Here is a 21,615-nt window from a genome sequence, read left to right on the forward strand (position 1 = left end):
GAGTGGGGGAGGGGCCGACAAAGGATTTGAAGGGACCTGCGGGGGTTCTACCCACTGTGGCCATACCGTCCATCCTTCATAGCAAGCTGCTGAGCATGTATAAGGCAGGAGAATGCCACAGCAGAGAGTCCGGGGGTGGGGTTTCAGGCTCAGTGACAGTGTACATGCATGTATCTGTATGTGTGGTAACCTTTCAGCTGCTTAGGAAATGTCATTTGTCTACATGATTACATGTCTACTGATTGTGTGTCTACATGACTATGGGGCAACATAATCTGAATAAGTGTGGGGCATTCCAAGTGTGTCGGATGGGTATAGTTACGTTTGTGGTTAGGAAGGCTCGAAGATGTAAAAGTGTGGGAGTGTAAGTGTGAGCTTTAGTGTGGCGTTGGAGAGTTTGTATTCATGTACATCTGTTGGGTGTAGGAGGTTGGTCCCTTATGTGCTCAGTGTGCTGTCCATAATGACTGACCTGGCAGCTTCCTGGCAGCCTAGGAATGGTCAGGACAGAGACAGTCATCCCACTGACAAGAGGGCGTGAGTCTGGAAGGAATGTCCCTTCTGTGGACTTAAGGTCCACTGGTTAGGTATGTGCATATTGGAGATGTGGTAGAAACAGGTACCACATATTCACAAGAACCATTACCCATCTGCATCCAAGGTACTCACGTCCCAAACACTACCCCAGACACACTTCTTAACCAGTGATGCCCCGCGAACCTGGATGTGTATAATACGTGCATTACATATATGCAATATATACTGCGTAGACTGGTAGGATATAGATAGAGAGATGGTAGAGATAGAGATATTACACAGACTACAGGATGTATGTGTTTTGAGTGTGTTTAGGTATAAGTTTCAGGAGGTTGGTATGGTTCTAACATATGCCAATGTATAGGGAGTGTCACAGGGCTGTACAGTATGAGTATGTGCCCACTAGATATACATATGTACTTGGGCATGTGTGTGTTAGAGGAAGTGGGGGAGGATATTTTCAGTGGGTGGAGTGCATATGTAGTGAGTGGAGAAAATGAGCAGGTTTGACTCAGCCTGTGACAGGGTAGTGGGATGGTTAGCTTTGCCTTGAACAACATGTTAGGTGTATATCATGTGCCATATGTGTTAGGTCCAAGGGGTTGGTCCATGTGTGCTGGGTGTGCACTGGGTGTATTTGAAGTACATGTGTATTGTGAGTACATGTTGGGTGTTTGTAAGGAGTTGGTGTGTACTGGGTGTGCTTTGTGCACCTTTGGAGTATAAAAAGTTGGCGTGTGTTCCTTGTTTGTATGTTTGTTGTAGAGGTTGGTGTGTGCATGCTGGGTGCTTATTGTGTATGTGTTGGGTGTGGGAAGATACTGTGTGTGCTAAGCATTCATGTACATCTGTTGGGTGTAGGAGGTTGGTCCCTTATGTGCTCAGTGTGCTGTCCATAATGACTGACCTGGCAGCTTCCTGGCAGCCTAGAAATGGTCAGGACAGAGACAGTCATCCCACTGACAAGAGGGCGTGAGTCTGGAAGGAATGTCCCTTCTGTGGACTTAAGGTCCACTGGATCCAGTGGTGGCTGGGGTACTCTTCTTCAGCAAGAGGCTCCATCTGGGCATAGGTTGTGGGGTGTGGGTGGGCCACCACAGGTTGCAAGATGATGGCTCCTCACTTCCCCAGGGGGCTCAGTAACTACAAGAAGTAGATTACTCTGTTTCTTTATATAAATAGCATTGTCATGAGAAATGTTTCAGAGCAATAGAAGAGGACTCCCAGTCAGGTGGAGGAGACTGCCAGATGGGCCCATTTCTGCCTTACAAGAGGGAGTGCTGAGTTCAGTGTCTAGACTGAGCGAAACCTTGCCAGGCTATCAGCAGGACACTCCACAGAGAAGAGCTAGAGAGAGCTTAAGGCCCAGCTTGCCCTCGTCTTGGATGAGGTTGTACATCTCCCTGGTTCTCAGGTTCCCACTGGGGTTGTTGAAAAGATTATGAATAATTAGGATTGTTAAGTGTAGTGTTATAAAAATAAAATCTCCCAGGATTGCACAGTACACCATGCCATCCTTTTTCGCAGCAGTGTTATAGTCCCTTATGTGAGTTGAGATAAAATGTACCTAGTCAACTATTGGACTAGTCTTCTGCTATTTGTATTTTATAACCAGAACATCCATTAACTATCTTATTACATAAAACTTTGATCTCCAGGCCCACAGTGGAGAATTTGAACCTGTCCCTATGAGTCTGTGTTCATCCATGCCCAGTTAGAACTCTGGAGTCAGAGTTCCCCTGGCTGCTGCAAGGCCAGTTCCCAGGATGTACGTGCCTGAGCCCCCTGTGATGTCATTAGCCTGGAGCATCATTGTCCATGGTTTGCAGGGATGGATCCTGAGCCACAGCCTTTACTCTCTGTAAGAGAATAGTCCTTTTCTTACCCATTAGAGCATGCTTGCCTGTAAGGAATCTAACTCCTTTTGGGATAAAATCAAATCCAGATCCCTCAGGATTGGCCAGAGGGGAGAGGAAATCCCCAAACTGGGCTCAGTCTAATGAATCTAACACCTGCTGGGAGAGCCACACCTCTTTACGGGGTCATCTGCTACTCGAAACCATGTCAACCCCAAGAGGCTCTCCTTCCTAGAAGGAGTTTTGGCAGGGTGGGCTGTTTGTCCTTTGTGCCCCAAGATCTGCTCTGCCACTGACTAGATGGCTGAAATGAGCAGGTTACAGCTTTGTGGCTGCTTGTCTGCAGTGTGGGGACAATGACAGCAGTGACCTGTGGAGCCATGGGAGGAAGATGCTTCTGCCTGGAAAGGCTTCAGCATGGCCCCACGTGTGGTAAGAACTGCACATGTGGCTTTTGTTCAGTTCAAAAGCAGTCACCTCTGCAGTCACAGATCCGGGAAGGGGCTCATACCTGGGCCATATTAATAATCTCATAGCTCTGGGTGGGGGAGGGTATAGGGGACTTTCGGGATAGCATTTGAAATGTAAATGAAGAAAATATCTAATTTTTGAAAAAAAAGAATCTCATAGCTCAATGACAAAGAGACAAACAGTGGGCTTTTTAATGGACAAAGGCTTGAGTGGTGTTTCTCTGAGCAGTCATAGAGAAAAAGATGTTTGATGTCATTAACCAGGAAAACAGAAATGGCAATGAGAAGAGGCTTGGCGCTACTTAATGGCAGTAACCAAAACCATGGTTCTCACACGAGGGCTTGGGAGGTGGGGAGACCCAAGGACCATCCCACGGTGATGGTGCCCTGGCCTTAGAAAACTAGCTGCAATCCTTCAAGCTAACATACGGTTGGCATATGTGTGGACTTTCATTCCACTCTGGAAGATACTGAAGGGAGGATGAATATCCACACCATACGTGAATACTCATGGCCTCCCTGATCATAGCCAAAGTCTAAAGAGCAGCCTAGGTGTCCGCCAGCAGATGGACAGATGGACGCCACACAACCGAATACTTCTGTGTTGTTGTTATTGATGTATGAATTTATTTGTGTGTGACGTCGTGAGAGCATGACTGTCACAGAGCACTTGGGGACGTCCGAGAACGGCTTTTGGTAGTCGGTCCTCTCCTCCACTTACGCATGGGTTCCAGGAATTGAACTCAAGTTGCGTGGCTTGCACGCAAGCAGCTTTACCCACTGACCCCTTGCAGGTCCCCAGAGAACAGTGTGAAGCCCTAAAAATGACTCAGGTGCTGTATACACCACAACACAGCACAGAGGGGTCTTAGAAACACGAAGCTAAGCTAAAGAAGCTGGGCATAAAACCTACATGCGGTGTGATTCAACTTACATGTCAACAAAGAAAATAAAGGGCCAATCTACAGGAACAGAGAGTCTGGCTGCTGCAGTTTCTGGGGACTCGAGAGAGAGAGAGAAACAAGGAGTGAGTGACAGCCAGTGGCACAGGGTTTCTTTGGGTGAAAATGTTCTACAAACCATTGTGGTGATGGTTGCCCAGGCGTGAATAGGCTTGACACCCACCGAATTATATGCTTTAAGTGGTGGGTTTTATGGTTGTGTGTGTTTCTTCTCTGAAGAGCTATTGAAACGCGTCACTGAAGCCTCTGGGTGACCGCAGGGAAACACACCCTGTGTATCTGGCCTCAAGCTTGACCTTTGTGGCTTGGCTTCACAGGGCAGGGGCCAAGGCAGCTCAGCAGCTTCTGAGATGGTGCAAGGGCTGCCCTCAAGCCCAGGCCCAGGGCTGTGGCCACAACACAAGATAGAACGTCAGAGTGGCATAAGTTTGGGTTCTGAAAGATCATTTATGACAGTTTTATGTGGGGACCGGGGTGAGAGTGGCCTCAGTGCCCTGAGCTCTTCCTGGGTGTGATGAGCCCTATTTCTGATGAGAAATGGCAGCCTCGTGCCCTGGTGGTCTCTGATGACTGGCGTGAGCAGAGAGGCACAAGCAATACTCAGTCCTGGCCTACACCTGCGTCATCAGGTTTGTGTTCCGTGACTCAGTCCTCCCGGCGGCAGTGATCGCTGCCGTGGCAATTAGCCAGTGTGTCCTAAGATCGTGGCCTCACCATTCTGCAGGTCCCCGCTGAAAGCCTTGCTGGTTTTAGGGGTGCTGAGTGTGTTGTAGGAGCTTTGCCAAGCCAGACCGGATAGTGGGAGGGAAGCAGGCTCACAGACGTGACTAACTACTGTGTCCTGACTCAGAAGAACCCGTGCAGTAGAGGAGCGGAGTCCAAGGCCAGAGCGCCATCTAGCACTGTGACCATGACAGAAGGGACAACCCTGACAGCATCCACTACTGCCTCTACTACCTGTCACCCTTATCCAGCTGGACGCTGTTGTTGGAGGAGAGAGAACGGGGCCGGCAGTCTGAGCACAGGGCTGGAAGATGAGGTCAGGCAGCCATAACCAATCTGATGCTCAGCCTAGGGCCTGTCTTTGTTGTTTGTGTCTGTGGTGGTAAAGCAAAGAGCCTTCTCCTTCCCCAGCAGTGGGATGGGACAAGAAGGCTCACCCTGACGGACTGGTTTGTTGCCATCAGCAGGCCGTCCGGGAACACCTGCAGTGCATCTGGTCCATTGCCAGGTCAAGGCCAAGGCTGCCCCGTGTCTGAATCTCTTCCTGAAGCAGCAAGAATGAGCACAGAGTCTGGAAGTTACTGTGCTGAGTGTGAGGCTGTGATGGAGGGAGGAGCACAGCTAGGAAGCCTAAGGAATCGAGGAGCATCTGAAAGGGGTGGCGATGAGCTGGAGTAGCCCGGTGACGGGGACGGGGCATTCCGAGTGGATGATGGTGGGAGGGGGCACATGGGTCCTGGCTGCCTGGAGCAGACCACCCTTTACTGCTCCTGCCGCCCTGATCTTGTTTTAGTCCTTACACTAAATCTACTGCAGGGAGGGCCATGTCACCTCTGCTGCAGGACAGGGGTCAGGTGACATGCTCAAAACCTGAGCCAGTAAACATCAGAGCTGGGACTTGAACTTAGCCTAGCCCAGGCCCCACCCGGGTGCCTCGGGAATGCGCTCCAGTGTTTGAGGTTGATGGGTGTTGAGGGTGCGTTTGCCCCTTCCCAGGGCTACGGGGCTACGGTATAGCCACTGCCCTCCTCGTCTGTCATCACCGTTTAATGAAACCTGCCACTCTGTCTCCCTGATGCCTCTGTCATCACTGGCCGCCATGTGTGACACAGGATCCCAGTGAGCTCATCCTTGCGAGCCAGGCATCCATGACCTTCATTCATTCAGTTCATCCAGGGAGTAACTTACGGGTCCCCAGTATAGGCCTGCGGCTGCCAGCACCAGGAGCTCCGTCCCAAGCCGTTTGCCCATCGTTTCCCTAAGCGTCAGCTCCTCCTGGAAGTCACCACGCTGTCCTCGTGTTTTTATGAAAAACTTTAGTGGAAGACCCCGTGCCCCTGTCACATAGGAGTGAGTGTCCCATCCAGACATGACTCAGACCTTCCTACCGACACAAGGAGAATAGGCACGTCCTGTAACCCAGGGTTACGTGCTGAACTAAGAGACAGGTCTAGAATTGCAACTTCAAACAATCCATAAAGGGCTTCACTGACCACTAGCTTTTTACAGCAGAGCGTAGTATGAAATGGGAGACAGTGAGAAGAAAGTTTGAAGAAAGTAGAGCATGGCGAGGGAAAGGTCACCCCTAAGGATACCACTCACACGTCACCCCTAAGGACACCACTCACACTTGACCACTGTGATCATTTTGGAGGGGTTTCCAGGCCTTTCTCTGTCATGTGATAAATGCTCTAAAGAGAGCCATGCTGAGCTTGCTTTTCACAGTGTATTTTGGACATCTAACCTTGAACAGTTGGCTAGGGTAGGGGCTGGGGGCATGAAAGAGTGAATGAATTCCAGTTGGCCCTACTATGTCAACAGCTAGCCAGACCTGGGAATCACCTAGCTTGCCTTTCCCATGTCTCCAGGCACCCAGTTCCCTTCAAATCTCTGCCTCCCTCGGCCTTGGACCTCAGGTTCTGCATCTGTGCTAAGGACTGTGGGTAGCATAGTACTTCAGCTGTGGTACTGTCTCTTCACAAAGCGCTGAGGTATCTCATCCCTGCCACTCTCACAACGGAGCAGGCATGCTGGAGGCCACAGTTAGATGGTTTGTACCAATCATAGCCTTAGAGGGGCACCAGAATCTACTGACACCTGAGTTAGACAGCGGGATATCAGAATCAGAATCCAGACACGGGTGACTCAGAGATCAGTATTTCGTCCACCAGGATGAACATGTGGGAGGAGGAAGACCCTGCCTGGGACCGCAAGGGTGCATATACTGCCAGATCTAGGGGACAGAGAAAGCCTTGGTAAGCCTTTGGGCTGCTGGGGTGTCCCCACCTATCACATGAGCGCCTCTGGAGGCCCAACTAAACTTGACAGATTTCCTGGGCTGAGATAGGCTTAGGTGGCTCAGGACTTTATCCTTAAAGGTACCTGCTGTGACATCCCTATTGCTGCTGAGCTCTGACACTTAAGGGTATTCCAGGATGAGGGAACAGTGTTGTGAAAGTGAAGTTAGGTTGCCCCCGTAGGCTAAGGAGCTGGACTAGCAAGCCTGTGGGGGATCGGGGTGGGGGCAGGCTATGCTTCTATTCTAAGCCTAAGGTGGGTTTTTAACAGTGACAACAGCAGCAAGTCTCAGAATCCATGACCATGGGGTAGATGCTGGGCATGAAAGGTGATGGGTAGAGCAGAATTCAGTAGATCAGAACAGCAACAGGGAAGCCAGCAGGAGAGTGGGGCGGGGTATATGGAGGAGAGGAGGCCTCCCTAGTTTGGATCCTGGACAATAGTTTCCTCCTGGATCAAGCTGCAGACGCCACTTTCTATCCTCAGCCCTGTTGGCAGTCTCGGGGTCCTGCCTGGGCCCAAGTGCTAAGCACCAGTTTCTTTTCTTTGAACTCTGGGTACCCAGGTCACAGCTGAGCGGCTCAGTGCAGAGGCATCTTTCTCTTTTTGTCCTCCTCTGTGTTTGAAGCCAAAGCTTAAGTTTTAATTTCACATTATTCCTGACATAATGCTAATGAGTTCCAGCCGTCCCCTGAGTTGGGGTAGTGAGGCTCTGTTGAGCCAGGCAGCTGGGCAGCTGGCTTCTCAGAAAGTACTTCATGTCTCCGGAGCGCAGAGGAGCGTGGTGCAGCGGGCGCTTCCTCTCAGGGGCTTGCTTATCACATAGACACACTTCTTTGGTTTTCATTGCTGGTGCTCCGGCGTGGTGACAGCCTTGTGTATCTCTCTGGCCCGAGAGAGGAAGCACCCATGAGATAGTGGAAAACCCAGGCCTTTATAGTGCCCCAGCCTGGGCTGGACTATACTGCTAGAGAATTGTGGTTTTAGGAGTGCTCGATATGGCCGTGACCACATTTTCTGGTGAGTTAGTAACTGTTCTTACTCTAGTCATTTCTTTACTGTGGTCGGTGTTTCCTCAATCCCTGTAACACTTTGTTTTTGATTCAGTACAGAGTAAGCACCCTAGTGTTGGGCGTCCGTGGATGTCTCATCTAAGAAGAGTAGTACTGTGGCCCCTCCATCTAGGGGAGTGTGAGATCAGCCAAGCAGGCATAGACAGGGCTGCTGAGCCTGATTGTGGGTGCTGTTGGTGCCTGTGATGTCTTCCTTCTTGTCTGTGTTTCTCCGTGTTACTTATATCAGAGCTCATTCTGAAGCCCACAGCTAGAATGTGAGGAGAATACGTTTAACTTTTAAGTTTGCCGCAGCATGGGCGTCTGTGCCAGGAGCCCACCTCCAGAAACTCACAGAACAGCACCTAGCCGTCTCCACATCCTCCCACAGAACAGCACCTAGCCGTCTCCTCATCCTCCCAGTTCTGGGACATGCAGTCTTATATGTAGAATTGAAGGACCCTCAGTCTCTTAACACTGACACCGGCTAAGCCATGCTGTCCCATTTCTGGTCGATGTCTACTTGTCCCCTGTCTGTCTGATCAAGTCTGTCCTGGTTGCAAAAATCTGTCTTCCCAACTGGTAGGGAACAGACTTGCTTGAGACATGCAGAAACTACCAAAAGGCCAGTTGGGCTAGATAGAGTCCTATCAGCACCCCTAGGGTTTGGCCTCCCCACTAAGGAGATCCTCCCTTTGTCCTGGCCAGAGCACTGTTTGGGAGCTGGGAGTTTTGGGGGACTTTGCTCTTTCCCCCTCATGCTCGCTCCTGGACTAACTTGGGAAACTGTCACTGGACAAACTACCTCCCCACTCTGCCCTGGAATCTGGCTATAGATGAGGAAGGGGAAGGGCTTCCTCGGGTCATATTTGCTCCTTGTTTTTATTTAGTCTTTAACAGTATTTACACACACAGGGAACCACCCTGGACACTCTTGTGTGGGTTAATGGCAGAAGCATCATTTGAATATTAACTACATGACTCATACATACAGGCTGCAGAGTTCTTTCCACTTGGTCCTGAGCTTGCTCAGAAGTCATCTCCACTCTGTCGCCTTTAAGTACTTACAGTTCTCTCTGTTCCACACACACCCACTCTACAGATGAGAACTGAGTGAGACCTAGTGGGGAAAGGCACTTCCCAGGGGACCTGGCCTAGTGACGGGCTTCTGTATGGTAACAGGGTGTCACTGTGGACACTGGAGAATGGGCCATATGCAGAACCATTGACAGCAGATCCCTCTTGACTACTGTGAGCCTCCCTAAGAAGAGGCTACCCCTTAGAGATACCTGGGGTCTAAAGAAAGGATACACTTGGGAGTACAGGAATATATATAGCCTTGGGACCCAGTGGGTGTCTGGATGCTGGTGTGTCATCGGGGAAGCATTGTCTCTAGGAGGCATGGCTTTCTTCCAGAGCACATGTACTGGCTATTCTGAGGCTACCCTTATTCCACACGTGTGTCAGTTTCTGCGTGTGTTGTGTTGCACACAGGCTACATGTCAGTGAGTGTCTCTAGAGCTGGTAGAATTGGCGTGTTTGTGTAGGTGGTAGTATCTGAGGCTTGTGTATCTTTGGGTATATGTACAATCGTGTGTGTGCTGTACTGAATGTCATGAGTTGTAGGGTGTCTCTGTGTGTGTGGGGGGGTGTAGAATATGTATGCAGGGCTTATGTATAAGAGAGCATATCTAGGTCTTGGTGTGTATGTAGGAGTGTGCTGGTGTCCTGGGTCTGTCTTTGACATACTGCTGGGTTGAGAGGAAAAGAGTCCCTTTTAGGGTACATATGTATGTGTGTCTGTGATTCTAGGTCTCTGTCTGGTGGCCTGGTGTGCATGTGTCAGAGAAAAAGCTATTCCCCTGCCTCCCCTCTCTCGAAACCCTGGCCCCAGCCAAGCTGCTCTGTATACCCCTGAAAGGCAGGGCATCTTAGTCCTTGCTGGCTGACAAACAAGTCTCTAGGCTTCTCTCAACTACTAGGAATAGAAACCTGTTTCGTTTGTGGACAAGGCTTTGGGCCCAAGGTGAGCCTGCCCCAGAGTGGTCAGTGTGGTCCTGGTAAGGAAAGGTTCAGGCACCACATCCTCAGAACCGTCTTCCCGGGTCAGGCATGACTCCTTTGTCCCTTCTCCCCTGCTGTGCTCTGTGCCTGCCACTACCACAGTCTGTCAGCTTCCCTGGGTGGTATCAAGGGCTCCTGGTACCTGGGTTAGCAAGAGGAGATTGCCACACTGGCCTGCCGGGCATGAGAATGTGCCTCGCGGTGCAAAGCTTGGCACAGGGGCGAACCTCAACCTCACCCTTATTGAGCTCAAGGACTCTCACCTGCTCTGGGCCCCAGTCTCTACCTTTAATGGAGTCAGGCGCTCTGTCTACCTAATGGGATTGAGGAGATGGTATTTAGGGAGTTTGGTCTGGTCGCAGGTACGTAGCAAATGTGACAGCTGCCGCAGGGCAGAGTTCCCTACTGCATACAGCTGCCTACTTATTCTTTGTGCCCTAAGTTGGACTAGACCTTCCTCCAGAGGCCTCATAGTCTAGAGGCAGAGTCCTGACCAGTGTCCTTCAGCCCCACTTCTCCAGGCCTTCTTTGTCTCTTCCCATCATGCCTTGGCCATCCCCCAGAGGACTGGCAAAGCCTGGGGCTCTGGAGAACCCTGTGAAAGCCACAAGGGGATTATAGGCTGGTAAGCTCACTCGGGGCCAGCCTGAGTCTCTCCCAGGATGAGGGGCTGAGGAGTGGCCCTCAATTCCCGGATGGCTGGCCTTTCAGGCAGGCCAAGCACAGCATTGTTTGACATCTTGGGAAAGAATCTGGCACCGCACACTTCTCCCATCTAAATCATTGTAAAGTAACTTAAAAGTTTGTACAAAAATGAGAAGTTGATCTCTGAATGGCCTGCCAGGCTATTGTAACCCAATATATTTTACCCTTAAACCAGAAATGTGTTTGTTTAGAAGCAAGTCACTGGCAAATGCCAAATCTGGAGGCATTTCCTCCCCTGCCCTGCCTCACGCCTCATTCCCCAAACCTCTTCTTTATTCTCTGCATCCAGCTTCTTCATTAGGGCATGAGAAACCGGGCCTTCCTTCCTCTTGGGCCCTGTGAGCCGCAGGGAGGAAACTTGACATTCATTAGGCACCAACTGTGTGCCAGGTCCTACTCTGGGTCTATCCATGCATTTACTTCTCAGAGCTGTTCACAGTAGTTCCGTTTAGAGAGAAGAAAAATGAGGACGGGGATGGGATATGATTTGCCCCAATTGATGCTTCTATGTGAGTTTCTGCATGGTGTCATCCTACACCTTACGTGTGAAACAGAGCCCTTGATTCTTCTCCAGGGGCCAGAGGGAAAGACATCGTCACCAGAGCCAACTGGGTCCGCCACCCAGAAGGTTCTCCTGCATGATCTCAGCCCTTACCGTGAGCAAAAGGCTCAGAAGGCAGCTTGCTGAGAACCTAACCAGTCCTGCGGATGTTAAGCCTAAGCCAGGCCTAAGAGGTCCTGGGCTTTGACTAACCCCCCTTCCCACCCAGAACTGGAAGGGTCTCTGGGCTGAGCCTGCAGGGGAAGATGCTACCCCCTCCCTGGCTCCAGCAATGGCTCCCCTGTCTTTCATCTTCTGCCCTCCGTACTGTGAGCTGCACGCAGCAGTAATGGATTGCAGTGGACTTTTTTCAATTAGGCTGATTTTCCCCTGCCTGTTACTATAAAACTCCAGATGGTCCGGGGCTTCACGGTTCCTGGGGTATTTTCCCCCATTATTTTAATCTTCTTTCGTAACGCGCCCCACATGTGGGAACAGGGCCTTTCAAGGCTCTGCACTCCACTCTGTGGATCAGCCCTGCTCTCCTCTCCACTAGGCTGCCCGGGTTTCCCTTTCTGTGTGGAGGCACCACAGAGAGCAGTTCCCAACGTCAGTTGAGAATCACAACCTATGTTGGGCCCACTTTGAAATCAACGGGAGTTATGGCCTGGTTTAGGTGTTCTGTGAGTAACCCAAGGCACTGGCCTAAGAGTTCAGGGGTGTGTAGCCACGTCAGTCAGAGACTCCAGGCCAGCTCTGATTGGCTATGTGAGCGTGTTGACATCACCCTTCTGATCCTCACTTCTGTCATCTGATGCAGGGTGAGGCTGGGAAGTCACTTCCCCAGCAGGGTGTATTGCCTTGATTCGGCGAAACACAGCACAGCCCGTGAGTTCACACCACTCACTCTAATTATGTATTTCAGTGTTGATAGACACCTATCTTGACATGTTTTGGGACTATTAGACACCCAAGGTAGCTTTCCCCCAAAAGTCACCTTGTCTATTCCCATGTGTGTGAGCCTTTGCTTCAGGGTAGATGAACCAGGAGTATATCTGGTTAGTTGAACAATGTATTTAACTTTACCCCGAGCAAGAAGTATTCATGGAACTGTCTGAAGGCCACTGATGGCATCGAGACCAGGCCCACAGGATGCTACACGCACGCTTTGGTTCACAAACAGCACCCTTCCCATGTGCCCAGGAGATCTCTGGGCTCTGGACAGGTAAAATGAATTCACCTGAGAGCGTTCCCTCAGGGTGCATAGAGGATGGACTGGTACCACACTGTACAAGATGCTGGAGCACAGCGGTGTGCGAGCTGACGAGTCTGTCAAGGATCACCAGGGCCAGCTCATACTGGCCAGAACGCAGGGGAAAGTGTGTAATAAAGTGTGAGAGAGCCGAGCCCAGTTGTAGCAAGGAAGGATAAGGACATCCTTATCTCGATGCCAAGTCCTCATTCTGGGTGCCACATGGGAATGGGCTGGGAAGAGGCAGGCAGCTCTGTGGTACCCAGGCGAGTCATGCTACAAAGGGTAGAGAAAGTATGAAGAGGTATTGGCGAGATGGGTACCTCCAAGGGCTGGTGGCAGATTGGATGCTGAGGTTAAGGAGAAGGAAGCAGGTTCCTAGCTTGGCATCTGGGTAGAAGGTGGTCCCATCAGCAGAAGCCATGCTGGAGCACCCCAGGTGAGCAGCCTGCTGTCATGTTAGCTATGGCAGTAATAGTACAAGAGTGTTGTGTAAAGTTTTCCAGGATCCTAATGCCAGAGCTCACTGCTCCTCCGTGTGTGTGATCAGAGGCAGTCCCCAGCTCCGGTTTCTGCCTTCCCTCTGCTTTCCATGATGCTGGCTCAGTGGTCCTCTAGAACCCCCGTGCCCCTGCAGCCCGAACCGCCAGTGCTTGCGCCTGCTCTCCCTGAGATGAGTGTCTTAGCACCTCATTTGTCAAAACCCAGGCATCAGGGCTCAGCCCTTAGGAAGGGTTTGGCAATCCCCAGCCCTGCAACTGAAAGGCCCCCCGCATTCTGCCCCTTAGAGCTCTCAGCAGCTGCTGCTCTATGTGGGACAGTAAGGCATTTTGGGCCTTTGTTGTTGGAAGATGGAGTATGGTGAGGGAGTTAGCCAGGTGTGGGATACAGGGGTTGAGGAGTAAGAAGAGGAAAGGGTAGGAGAAAGTAGGGGGACACCAACAGACAGACGGACGGATGCACGTGTTCATGTGCACACTCAGCTCTATTAGAGATGTCGCAGGCCAGAGACTGCCTCAGGACAACCGCCACTTAGCCTGCTCTGGGACCTTAAGCAGCAGCGACAGTGACAAGGTCAGAACTTGCTGTGTGTTATTTCACGTAGGACTCCTGCCGGGTAAAGTTAGTGCCATTCCTCTGGTTTGCAGATAAACTGAGACCCAAGGAACTTGCCTGGGATCACTCAGGAAGTGAGCAGCCAACAGTTGCCAGGATAGTCTGTAGCAGAGGCCATATCTCTAATCAGTGTGCTTTATGCCACTGAGCCTCCACCCCTCATCTAGCTAGGCAGTTATACATACCCAGAAGGCTGTGGGGACAGCATGCTGTGGCAGCACCAGGCCCATTTGAACAAGACACAAGTGTTGACCCGACGGTCACTCTCAGCATCTTCTCTATCTCTGACCTCATCTGACAGGCCACTCCCAGGACACAAACCCTTCCACCACTGTTGCAAGTGGAGTTGGGAAGGCTCCTCCTAGGAGGTGTTGCCTAAGCAACAGAGACGTGTATTTGCTAAGGGGAAAGGAAGGAAAGGGCCTTCAGGGCCTTGTGAACATTAAGAAAAGGCCTTCCGGATGGAGACTCCTGGCAAGTTCTGAGTCATCTCTCCACAGCTGATGTGTGGGCAGTATGGGGTGGGAGAGACGTTTGGGGCCATCCTGGAAGACATAGATCCTGAATTTCTGAAAAATGTATACATTAAATTGTCAGAGTGGGAAGGGAAGACTTCCCAGGAGAGGTGTGGACTGAACAAAGGCACAGATGGGGAAACAGGTGTTCTGAAGCCCAGACAAGGATCCATAGATTCCTGGCGGGAGTGATCCCCAGAGTCTGACAGACTCTCGAAGTCAGAGAAATCACGCAGCTGGGAGTTACTGATCTCCAACAGCCTTCCCCCTAAACCAGTCAGCTAGCAACTGAGGGCCAAAGTGGATGGTGAGAAAAGCCCTGTTTCTGCCCAGGGTCCTTCATCACATAGTGGTGGACTTGGCACAAGGTCATTGCTGGTGAGCAGGGAGACACTGACCACTTAATATTCCACATTCAGGATTTCCTTTGTTCTGATAAAGCAACAGACCCCATAACTAGAGACCCAGGTTGACCCGGCAGCGGTACGCACTGTGACCCACGTGGTATCTATAAAGGGCCATCGTCTCTGACCCTTGTCATTGTGGCTGTACAGGAAGTTCTGCCATGGCCTCTGCTCTTGACAGGCCTCAGTGGTCCTCTGTAACTGAAGCAATGGCCTCCTCTCTGCCTCTTCTCCAAGTCTGACTTGCCACTAGCAGCTAAAGGTGGCTTCTTATATGTATATATACCTGGCACTGTCCCCATTCCTCTAGGTCCCTTCTGATTCTCATAATTCACATATGACTCTGTCCCCCTAGTTCCCAGAGGATGTGTCTGGCCCTGCCCCCACCTCCCATTTCCAGAGTATACATCTGATCAGCCCTTCTGTGATCCCCATGGTTCCTAGTGTGAACAGCTTCTATCTGAGCTTCAGGGCAGCCTAACTCTGACTCCCTAACACAATCCTCCCACAGCATTCCCCAGGGCACAACATACACAAGTGCAGAGGGGCTCCATGGGGGACCTGTGCCCTTTGCATGTGCTAGAGCCTCAGACTACCCATTGTTGCCCACTGTCCTGTCAGCCCCCTGTAGACTGAGCTCTGCTGTCACGGTAATAGGTTCTCAGAAGCATGGTGGGATGAGTGAAGACGTAGGTGCTGCTCGTATGACCAGATACTGTGTCTTCCACACCCCTTTCCATCTCTCCATGCTCTCTCTTCATCCTCAGTAGTCACTGGAAATCAGCAAGCATAGTCACCCTACCTAGGCTTTGACATCACATCTGGCCTGTACCTTGTCTTCGCTGTGTCATGTGACCTTGGTTGGGCAGGTCACTTCACTTTACCGATGTTTTGGAGACAAGGACATTGATGTCACGTGCTTCAGAGGTTTGTAACTAAACACCAGCACCATGCTGGAGCAGCAGGTTGCAGCCACTGTGGACCCCCACCATACCCTGAAGTACACATAGCCAGAAGGCTAGCTGGCTGGCATGGGCTGGCAGTAGGTGACACCACACTAAAGGCTGGAGTCTGTGGCTTCACCCAGCCAGCCAGCCAGCCCCTGAGTTGGACTTTGGAGGCTGAGCACGAGGTTGTTGGATGGTCAGGAGAGATGTCCTTCCTTGCTGAGGGACATGTGTGAACAGAAGCTGAAAACTGCCTGCTGCTAGAGGAGGCCAGGCAGAGAGGCAGGCAGGTGGGAGAATGCCACAGGAATAGGATGCTAGGTGGCAGGCCTGTGAGGAGGGGGACCGCTGGATTCTATTGGTGTGTTGGGGCTCCAGGGCAGCTGTCTGGAGAGCAGGGCAGGAGGCATGGAGGACACACACACATAAGCCAAAGGTATGGAAAGGAGGTCCAGGCTCAGCAGAGGCTGCAGGGACACACAGTTGAGGCCATGGAGGGTGGGCAGGATGGGCAGAGGCCACAAACTCTTCCTGTCCTTTCTCTTAACTCATTTCTTCACACACTCACTGCCAGGAACCTAACAGCCGTAGTGTGTCTACTACATGTCCAGTACCTAGCAAGCAGCCCACTAGATGGTGGGCAGCTAAGTGACATGTGACCCCGTGACACACACATGTGGCTACTGACCAGTCTCACAACAGTTATCAAGGATGGCACCCATTGCCATTCATTGCCCTCCTTGTACGCCCCTGGTGGACTGATGGATAGCCATAGCCTCACCTTTAAAGAGGTACAGATACACCAAGGGCTCAGGGCACCCCAGAGCCCCTCAGGGATGGAGCCCTTCCAGTCCAGGCTGGGCTCCCACTTTCTGGGGTTCTATGCTCCGACACGGTTTGCCTTGGAGTTGCTAATGGGGTGCACAACTGGCTCATGTGTGGGTCCCAAGGTCAAAAGCAGAAAGGTCATCTTGTCCCCCTAGCAGTTTCTAAGTCCAGCCACTTTCTTATGCCTGAACACTTCTCAGGGGCAGTGTTCCCAGAGGCTTAGGAAAGCAGCAGGTCGTTGGTCTGTGCCAGGTATGCATAGGGGGTGCTGATGAGCGATGGGTGGGCCCTCGGGGCTGAGGGCACCCCTCATCAGCCTCTCCTGCAGTTCGAAGGCTGCAGTAAAGCCTTTTCCCGTCTGGAGAACCTGAAGATCCATCTGCGGAGCCACACAGGCGAGAAACCATACCTGTGCCAGCACCCAGGCTGCCAGAAGGCCTTCAGCAACTCCAGCGACCGTGCCAAGCACCAACGCACCCACCTCGACACGGTAGGTAGGCCTGAATGTGGAGGCCAGGGTGGAACAGGGCTGCACGCAGACCCCACTCTCCCAGCAGAGTCTCTGCCTGGACCCACAGGCTCTGCCACACAGGGCAGGAGTGGGTGGGGCATGCTCTTTGTATTGTAGGATAATTAGTAGACTCCCTTTCCACTAAGTAGATAGATTTTTTTTTTCCCGTCATCCTCCAGTTGTAGCAAACACAAATAAGTTGGGTATGGCCATATGTCCTCAGTGAGAATTTAAGATGGGCAGACAAAACTTAACAAGCACCTCCAGTTGAGATTATCCTCCTTGGCCCACGGGGACCAGCCCAGGCCCCAGCCAGGGCCTTTATGGGGAATTGGGTGCTCTCACTCAATCCCACATGCTTTCTTTGGAAGGCCAGCTACATCTACATCCTGAGCAGGCCACTTCCTGCTCTTCCTACTCCTCACTTGTGGACAATACATATGCTCTCTGAGGCTATCTTTCTCCCTAAAGGAGCTGTAGTTGGTGACTCGTGAGATCCAGCCTGACGGTTTAGTGTTGTCTCTTCCTACCTCCCTGCCCTTGCTTATATGTCAGGTAGCAGAGACCCACAGCTCTGTCCCAGGTCGCTCCACTCTCTTCCCCTGTGCGAGTAAGGACATCAGCAGTTGACATAGCACTTTCAGGAAGTCTCTGACCCATGTGACACAGGAGGGAAGTGGGCTTAAGGGTCCTGTGCGTGCTCACGATGGTATGGCCGACTCTGGCAGAGGTGACAGACTCAGTGTTCATGCCAGTCTCACAGGGAGGATCCCAACCCTGTGTGCGGTACAGGGCTGGAGTCTGCTGGAAGAACCCATGTTTGGACTTCAGAGCAGTTCTCTGCCGTGCTCCGTATGTTTGGGTGGCTGGGATGGGGCTTGGCTCTACACTATAGATAAGCCTATCCCATCCAGTACACAGATGAGGGAATGGGGGCCTGAGGGGCTAACTGACCTATTCTTGCAACTTGGAAGACATAAAACAGTAGAAGTTAAACCTGAGAAGACTCAGCCCTCCAATCCCAGCCCTGTACCTCACAGCTGGGAACCCAGATTGAGAAAAGTGAGAGGAAAACTCACAGGAAACTTTGAAGCCAGGCCAGACCCTGGACTGTGCCCCCTCTCTCTTCCAGCCACATAGTGTCACACACCTGCCCCAGTTCAGGCAAAGCTGAGACTCAAGTCAGATTGTTTCTGTGTCCATGGCAGGCAAGATGCAGTTGGCCGGGCCCAAGGTTCTTTATTGGAAAAGCTTGAAGGGCTATGTCTAAGCAGAAGGGACAGAGTAACAAGGAAGAGTCTTTGTCCCCAACTCAAACTCAGCTTCCCTCCTCTTAGAGAGAGATGTCAGTGGCTGAGACCTGAAGTGCAGTGGCTGAGACTTGAAGAGATCTGTGGCTCTTCCAAGCCTCTCTCCTTGGTCACCTCAGCCTTGGGGTCCTTGGCACTTGCCCTTGAGAGATGTAGCTTATACTGCATCACCCCTAGATTTGTCTTGAAGCCACAGTGAGCCTCTGCCCAGGCCTGGGACATGTCCCCATGACCTCTCTAGTTTCCGGTTCCTTCCTCATCCCTGCCCTTACAGTAATTCCCAGCTCTGCTTGATGAGTGAACATAGCCCCTGAGTGCTAGGCTACGTCAGTTTCACACAAGCCCACGGGATTACCCCAGGCCTTCATCTATCTAAGAAGTCTCTGACAGGTCTGTGGGGACACCAAACTCCACTCATATCTGCCCAGACAGCACAGGCAGCTCCTTGTTGCTAGACCATGTCCTAGCCCACACCCCTCAAGTCAGCAGTGGGTTAGGCTCACGCATAGGACCTGTCACAGAGACCCAGCCTCAGTTCCAGCTCTCCCTGGCATCAGAGAGCACAGGGCCCATGGCAGGAATGAAGTTCTCTGGACAGACTGGAGAAGGCAGGCTGCAGCTCTGATTTTGGTACTGCCACTTGTCAGAAAGGTCAGATGAGAACCCCCTCTTACCTCCTGTACCCCAGTTTTCTCAGCGGTAAGAGGTCTGCCTCTCGAGAATAGAGGGTATAGCTGAGGGAAATGATAAGAGGTCTGCGTGCAAACCAGGCAGCCCTTTCTTTCCTAGTCTGTTATGTCAGCCAAATTCTGCCACACCAGTATGGGATTGGCCCTGGCAGCCATTGTTCCAGTGTGGGCCCCAGTTTCCCCATCAGCAGGATGGGCCTCTGTTTATTTGATTGGTCTGTTTAGAGGCCCTGAGAGAAGGTAGTCCCCTAACAGAGAGGCACACACACCTGCTGGCTATGACATCTTCTGTAAAACTGGGGCAATTCTCATGGATGGGTATGGGACTCAGAGGGAACCACAAGTGGCCCATGCGTAGCAGGGCTGTGCCCAGGAAGCCTTCAAAGACAGAATGTCTTCCATGTCAAGCTCACAGAGCTCACACAAGCCCAGTCTTGGAGCTTATTTGGGGATTCCGGGCCTAGGGTTTAGCTGGTAGCTTGGGATAGCCACAGGGTTTCCTGAGGGCTCAAGGGAGCTGGGCCCAAGGAATGTTCAATACACGTCAAGCCCTGGAAAAACAAACATGAAGATGGGCCTTGCTGCCCTGTTTCCAAGCGAGTGTGCCTGCCACAGAGAGCTGTTTGTTTGCTTTTTGACCAAAGCGTGTGGATTTGTATCAGCATTCCCAAGGGACAAGGCCTGGGGCCAGCCAGCTCAGGGGCAGGGCAGGGCTCATGGGAGAGTGTCCTGGGGTTGAATAGGGCTCCTCAGAGAGAGAGAGAGAGAGAGAGAGAGAGAGTCTGTGTGTGTGTGTGTGTGTGTGTGTGTGTGTGTGTGTGTGTGTTAGTGGAGGCTGGGTCTCATGTGAGGAGCTGTGCGAGTGTGTGGGACTCAATGCTGAAGCAGGTGGTGGGGCAGTCCCAGGCAGACCTCCCTGTCCCTCCCCTGCCTTCCTGTTGGCCTAGTCAGCTTCTCACCACTGTCTCTCTCTTTTTGTTGTTCTCCATTCTTTAACCTGGCAATCTCCGTGGCAGCTCCAAGGTATGGTTATGGTCATCTCTTTCTGCTTCTCCCCACCTGGACAGTGGGCACCTCTCCCAGCTCCCCTGCCTCTGGCTGGGGCGGCATTGCCTTGAAGCTTCTGGGTAGCTCCACTTGGTGTGTCTGACTGGACATGACAGTCCCTGGGGCTTACTCTGAGAGGTACCATTTTCTAAACACACATGCCTGCTCACCCGCACACCAGCGTGCCCACACACGCATGCTCACACAGACTTCCATCCTCTGCAGTTCCAGGAGGCAGGCCTGAGGGCTATGAAGGCACTCAGTGTGCTTCAACTATAGGAAGCCCTGTGAACTTCCTGCCTCAGTAGTATCTGGGAGCCCCAAGTACTGGCTGCCCCTCGGCTATGAGATGCATGTGGGCTGTCAGTTGCCCTTCGCTGGTCTTCTGGAACCTGAGCAGAATTAGATAGGTCCCTCACTGGTGCCACGGAGGGACAGTGGAAAGATGGGCAGCACAGGCAGACAGCATGGCCTGTGGGAATCTCAGGTCAATCCAGAAGACAGGATCTGAGCGAGGGTAAAGAGGAGGTGATGTGGGTTGGGTGGGGTAGGAGCAGCATTGTGGGAAACGAGGGAGGACAATGGTAGAAGGGGACCCTAGTCAGTGCCAAGAGCTGACCCAGATCTATCAGAGGTCCATGGAGGGGTGCACAGAGGCAGGACCATGGCTACACTGTGACAGGAGCTCTAGGACTTAGCATGGGAGGAGATTAGGGTCTGGGAGATGGGAGAACCTGAGGCAGGAATCTAAACAGAAGCAAGGGGCTGGCTTGGGTCCCCTGTTGATCTTCCAGGGCAGTGGGATGGTCATAGGAAGTGAGTTTGGCCCATGCCCGTGCAGACAGCACAGCCTTTGGGCCTCCCGGCTTGTGCTTTTTGTGGTCAGATCCCCCAACCCTAGTTACTGGAAGGAGGACCTCGCTTGCTGTGACCCATAGTACCACTTGGACCTGGGCCTGCTGCCTAACAGCAGTCATCCAAGCTGGCCCTGGGATATCCCCTCTTCCTTTCTTCATTCTCCTGCCCAGGACAACTTCTCGTGTGGCCCTGCTCCACATACTGCTTCTATGCAGCTATGCTATGACAGCATTTTCGTCACAGCCAGTGTGAGCTAGACAGACCCATGGGGTTCAGTCAGTCCCCCTTTGCAGACTGGCCTGTAGTCCTAACATGGTGGCAGAATGGGGACCTGTCACTCTCCCCCCCCCAGACCAGGTGACCTCCCCTTATCTGTAGCCTTCAGACTGCAGCCTGCCCCTTACCTACCCCCCCTTCCCGTGGCAGGCCACATAAGGGACCGTCATCTTCAACAGTGGCCTCTTACCTATCCCTCATCCCCCTCTGATGTTACAGAAGCCATATGCTTGTCAGATCCCTGGCTGCTCCAAGCGCTACACGGACCCCAGCTCCCTCCGCAAGCACGTGAAGGCCCACTCAGCCAAAGAGCAGCAGGTGCGTAAGAAGGTAGGTGGCCACAAGCCCAGTCCCATCTCTGCAGACATCTCTAATCCCAGCCACTTGTCCAGCATCAGACCAAGTCTCCCATGACTGCATGCACAGTACTCTCTACACAGGTATACGTGCCCACTTCTCTTCCATCTGCCCATGTCTTTCTCCCAACCAGTCAGTATACCAGCCCACAACCCTTCCCCTATCACCCCAAGTTGATAAGACATTCACCCACCAACAGACTGGTACCCTTAGCTGTGGCACTGATACCCAGCCCTGGGCTAGGCATCACAGGTATAAAATAAAAGATATACCCATTTTCAGTGATGTGAGGCAGAC

The 21,615-nt window shown here is 52.0% G+C and overlaps 1 protein-coding gene across 8 annotated transcripts in view; it reads left to right on the top strand.

Moving 5' to 3' along the window:
* The window catches only part of Glis1 (GLIS family zinc finger 1), a 208,426-nt gene that overhangs the window by 171,738 nt on the left and 15,073 nt on the right, over positions 1-21,615 (top strand). For 5 of the 8 annotated variants that reach the window (XM_006502972.3, XM_006502973.4, NM_147221.2 and 2 more), the window contains exons 5-6: positions 16,599-16,760; positions 21,181-21,291. In XM_006502972.3, coding sequence (XP_006503035.1) covers positions 16,599-16,760; positions 21,181-21,291 — 273 coding nt within the window. The remainder of the gene's footprint in view (positions 1-16,598; positions 16,761-21,180; positions 21,292-21,615) is intronic. The other 3 variants (XM_011240485.3, XM_030253436.1, XM_017320135.2) reach the window with 2 other exon arrangements.

The sequence above is a fragment of the Mus musculus genome, chromosome 4 (genome assembly GCF_000001635.26).
Source record: "Mus musculus strain C57BL/6J chromosome 4, GRCm38.p6 C57BL/6J".
Taxonomy (NCBI): Eukaryota; Metazoa; Chordata; class Mammalia; order Rodentia; family Muridae; genus Mus; species Mus musculus.